At 37.0% G+C, this 6000-nt stretch overlaps 1 protein-coding gene across 1 annotated transcript in view; it reads left to right on the forward strand.

The window, feature by feature from the left end:
• LOC128698918 (uncharacterized) overlaps nucleotides 1–5555 on the forward strand; it is a 53455-nt gene extending 47900 nt beyond the window's left edge. Inside the window, exon 8 of the mRNA XM_053791325.2 lies at nucleotides 4178–5555. Within this exon, the coding sequence (XP_053647300.1) occupies nucleotides 4178–4213 (36 nt within the window). The 3' untranslated portion in view covers nucleotides 4214–5555. The remainder of the gene's footprint in view (nucleotides 1–4177) is intronic.
• The last annotated feature ends 445 nt before the right edge of the window (nucleotides 5556–6000 follow it).

Raw genomic sequence — 6000 nt, forward strand, 5'->3', positions numbered from 1 at the left:
TACGTCTTATCATACCCTCCACAAGATATACGTCTTATCATACCCTCCACAAGATATACGTCTTATCATACCCTCCACAAGATATACGTCTTATCATACCCTCCACAAGATATACGTCTTATCATACCCTCCACAAGATATACGTCTTATCATATCCTCCACAAGATATACGTCTTATCATACCCTCCACAAGATATACGTCTTATCATACCCTCCACAAGATATACGTCTTATCATACCCTCCACAAGATATACGTCTTATCATACCCTCCACAAGATATACGTCTTATCATACCCTCCACAAGATATACGTCTTATCATACCCTCCACAAGATATACGTCTTATCATACCCTCCACAAGATATACGTCTTATCATTACCCTCCACAAGATATACGTTTTATCATACCCTCCACAAGATATACGTCTTATCATACCCTCCACAAGATATACGTCTTATCCTTACCCTCCACAAGATATACGTCTTATCATACCCTCCACAAGATATACGTCTTATCATACCCTCCACAAGATATACGTCTTATCTTTACCCTCCACAAGATATACGCCTTATCATTATCCTCCACAAGATATACGTCTTATCATACCCTCCACAAGATATACGTCTTATCATTACCCTCCACAAGATATACGTCTTATCATACCCTCCACAAGATATACGTCTTATCATACCCTCCACAAGATATACGTCTTATCATTACCCTCCACAAGATATACGTCTTATCATTACCCTCCACAAGATATACGTCTTATCATACCCTCCACAAGATATACGCCTTATTACCCTCCACAAGATATACGTCTTATCATTACCCTCCACAAGATATACGTCTTATCATACCCTCCACAAGATATACGTCTTATCATACCCTCCACAAAATATACGTCTTATCATTACCCTCCACAAGATATACGTCTTATCATTACCCTCCACAAGATATACGTCTTATCATACCCTCCACAAGATATGCGTCTTATCATACCCTCCACAAGATATACGTCTTATCATTACCCTCCACAAGATATACGTCTTATCATTACCCTCCACAAGATATACGTCTTATCATACCCTCCACAAGATATGCGTCTTATCATACCCTCCACAAGATATGCGTCTTATCATACCCTCCACAAGATATACGTCTTATCATACCCTCCACAAGATATACGTCTTATCATACCCTCCACAAGATATGCGTCTTATCATACCCTCCACAAGATATACGTCTTATCATACCCTCCACAAGATATACGTCTTATCATACCCTCCACAAGATATGCGTCTTATCATACCCTCCACAAGATATACGTCTTATCATTACCCTCCACAAGATATACGTCTTATCATTACCCTCCACAAGATATACGTCTTATCATACCCTCCACAAGATATGCGTCTTATCATACCCTCCACAAGATATACGTCTTATCATTACCCTCCACAAGATATACGTCTTATCATTACCCTCCACAAGATATACGTCTTATCATACCCTCCACATGATATGCGTCTTATCATACCCTCCACAAGATATACGTCTTATCATTACCCTCCACAAGATATACGTCTTATCATACCCTCCACAAGATATACGTCTTATCATTACCCTCCAGAAGATATACGTCTTATCATACCCTCGACAAGATATACGTCTTATCATACCCTCCACAAGATATACGCCTTATCATTACCCTCCACAAGATATACGTCTTATCATACCCTCCACAAGATATACGTCTTATCATTACCCTCCACAAGATAGACGTCTTATCATACCCTCCACAAGATATACGTCTTATCATACCCTCCACAAGATATACGTCTTATCATTACCCTCCACAAGATATACGTCTTATCATTACCCTCCACAAGATATACGTCTTATCATACCCTCCACAAGATATACGTCTTATCATTACCCTTCACAAGATATACGTCTTATCATACCCTCCACAAGATATACGTCTTATCATTACCCTCCACAAGATATACGTCTTATCATTACCCTCCACAAGATATACGTCTTATCATACCCTCCACAAGATATACGTCTTATCATTACCCTCCAAAAGATATACGTCTTATCATACCCTCCACAAGATATACGTCTTATCATTACCCTCCACAAGATATAGGTCTTATCATACCCTCCACAAGATATACGTCTTATCATACCCTCCACAAGATATACGTCTTATCATACCCTCCACAAGATATACGTCTTATCATTACCCTCCACAAGATATACGTCTTATCATACCCTCCACAAGATATACGTCTTATCATTACCCTCCACAAGATATACGTCTTATCATACCCTCCACAAGATATACGTCTTATCATTACCCTCCACAAGATATACGTCTTATCATTACCCTCCACAAGATATACGTCTTATCATACCCTCCACAAGATATACGTCTTATCATACCCTCCACAAGATATACGTCTTATCATACCCTCTACAAGATATACGTCTTATCATTACCCTCCACAAGATATACGTCTTATCATACCCTCTACAAGATATACGTCTTATCATTACCCTCCACAAGATATACGTCTTATCATACCCTCCACAAGATATACGTCTTATCATACCCTCCACAAGATATACGTCTTATCATTACGCTCCACAAGATATGCGTCTTATCATACCCTCCACAAGATATACGTCTTATCATACCCTCCACAAGATATACGTCTTATCATACCCTCCACAAGATATACATCTTATCATTACCCTCCACAAGATATACGTCTTATCATACCCTCCACAAGATATACGTCTTATCATACCCTCCACAAGATATACGTCTTATCATACCCTCCACAAGATATACGCCTTATCATTACCCTCCACAAGATATACGTCTTATCATTACGCTCCACAAGATATACGTCTTATCATACCCTCCACAAGATATACGTCTTATCATACCCTCCACAAGATATACGTCTTATCATACCCTCCACAAGATATACGTCTTATCATACCCTCCACAAGATATACGTCTTATCATACCCTCCACAAGATATACGTCTTATCATTACCCTCCACAAGATATACGTCTTATCATACCCTCCACAAGATATACGTCTTATCATTACCCTTCACAAGATATACGTCTTATCATACCCTCCACAAGATATACGTCTTATCATTACCCTCCACAAGATATACGTCTTATCATACCCTCGACAAGATATACGTCTTATCATACCCTCCACAAGATATACGCCTTATCATTACCCTCCACAAGATATACGTCTTATCATTACCCTCCACAAGATATACGTCTTATCATACCCTCCACAAGATATACGTCTTATCATACCCTCCACAAGATATACGTCTTATCATACCCTCCACAAGATATACATCTTATCATTACCCTCCACAAGATATACGTCTTATCATACCCTCCACAAGATATACGTCTTATCATACCCTCCACAAGATATACGTCTTATCATTACCCTCCACAAGATATACGTCTTATCATACCCTCCACAAGATATACGTCTTATCATACCCTCCACAAGATATACGTCTTATCATACCCTCCACAAGATATACGTCTTATCATTACCCTCCACAAGATATACGTCTTATCATACCCTCCTCAAGATATACGTCTTATCATACCTTCCACAAGATATACGTCTTATCATTACCCTCCACAAGATATACGTCTTATCATACCCTCCTCAAGATATACGTCTTATCATACCTTCCACAAGATATACGTCTTATCATTACCCTCCACAAGATATACGTCTTATCATACCCTCCACAAGATATACGTCTTATCATTACCCTCCACAAGATATACGTCTTATCATACCCTCCACAAGATATGTCTTATCATACCCTCCACAAGATATGTCTTATCATACCCTCCACAAGATATACGTCTTATCATACCCTCCACAAGATATACGTCTTATCATACCCTCCACAAGATATACGTCTTATCATACCCTCCACAAGATATACGTCTTATCATACCCTTCGTTTTATACATTTCCCAGCACAATTCGTATTAAGTTTAATATCTTCATCTGTTAATTAGATATTCTTCTCACTAATTTGTATTAAATATTATTGTTCCAAGGAATGCTCTGGGTGTAATATAACTACGTTTTTCAACAGAGGCTGATGGCAACAATGAACATCGAAGAAAAATAATGGTCAGTTTACACTGCTGGCTGACCCACGATTCTGTTGCTGTCCATAAATCCACCGATACTCGGCTAGAGCACTATCAGTTTTGAATTCATATAAATTCTTTAAATATGTATTTCTTAACACTTCGGCCGTCTCCCACCGAGACAGGGTGACCCGACAAAGAAGAAAACACTTTCACTGTCACTCGTTCAATGATTGTCTTAGCAGGAACATGATGACATTACAGTTCAGGCGACCTTCCAAACCGCCTCCTTCACAATACAATGTATTTTCTACCTCCAGGACTCGAGCCTAACTAACCGCATTCATGAATTTCTTAAAAAATAATGTTACCTTGCTCATACTTCAACAACACGTCAAATCACAAAAACTACTTCTCTCTACTAATGCTCTGTTTATTTTTGTGTTAGACACAAGCACGAAACTTTATGTTCCCTTATTCTTACTTGAATTACTTCCAGGAGGCCCACAAATGCCTGTTGAATGTCCAATTATTTACCACTGAAAACCTCCTTTACCCTCTCCCTCCAGTGTTTCCTGGGATGATCCCTACCCTTCCATCTCTCCTTCCCTCCACCACAGATTTATACTCCCTCTTAGTAGTCCTATATTACTCCATCCTCTATATATGTGTACTGCTTCAAGAACCCCTAATTAACCCTCTTAATAATTATTTTGGCAACTCTACACCTATTTTTAATCACAAAACTTCGAATTCTCTGTATAATATAATAAAACAAAATAAGTTAGAATATAACGTATTTTCCGGCATATAAGGCGCACGAGCAAATGAGACATATAAGACTATATTAGCGAGCAGTTGTAACATAACTTTAGTAAACAACTGTTGAAGTGTAACCCAGAGTGTAACCTTGACCATCACCTCCAGCATATAAGGCGCAGCGGGATTTTCCAAGACTTTTTGTGTGAAAAAGTGCTCTTTATATGGCGGAAAATATTTTATGTGGCTTATATTTAAATGATAAATCACGAAGGCCAGTATATAGGAAGATGTCTGAAAATAGAAAATCTTTTTAAACAGCTATGTCTTTGTGTAAAATAAAATCAATAATAAAAAATATATTTATTAAAAGAATAAAAAAAAGGTATGTGGACATTCTGAAAAGAGATGAAACAGAAGAACAAAATATACAAATGCAATGTAGTTGATGGTAAAAAGAATTGTCCAGATGTTTTAATAAAGGTCAGGATGTTTTAATAAAGGTCAGGATGTTTTAATGAAGGTCAGGATGTTTTAATAAAGGTCAGAATGATTTAATAAAGGTCAGAATGTTTTAATAAAGGTCAGGATGTTTTAATAAAGGTCAGGATGTTTTAATGAAGGTCAGGATGTTTTAATAAAGGTCAGAATGTTTTAATAAAGGTCAGAATGTTTTCATAAAGGTCAGGATGTTTTAATAAAGGTCAGGATGTTTTAATGAAGGTCAGGATGTTTTAATAAAGGTCAGAATGTTTTAATAAAGGTCAGAATGTTTTAATAAAGGTCAGAATGTTTTAATGAAGGTCAGAATGTTTTAATAAAGGTCAGAATGTTTTAATGAAGGTCAGAATGTTTTAATAAAGGTCAGAATGTTTTAATGAAGGTCAGAATGTTTTAATAAAGGTCAGGATGTTATAATAAAGGTCAGAATGTTTTAATAAAGGTCAGAATGTTTTAATAAAGGTCAGAATGTTTTAATAAAGGTCAGAATGTTTTAATGAAGGTCAGAATGTTTTAATAAAGGGCAGGATGTTATAATAAAGGTCAGGATGTTTTAATAAAGGTC

Source organism: Cherax quadricarinatus, chromosome 55 (assembly GCF_038502225.1).
Source record: "Cherax quadricarinatus isolate ZL_2023a chromosome 55, ASM3850222v1, whole genome shotgun sequence".
NCBI lineage: Eukaryota > Metazoa > Arthropoda > Malacostraca > Decapoda > Parastacidae > Cherax > Cherax quadricarinatus.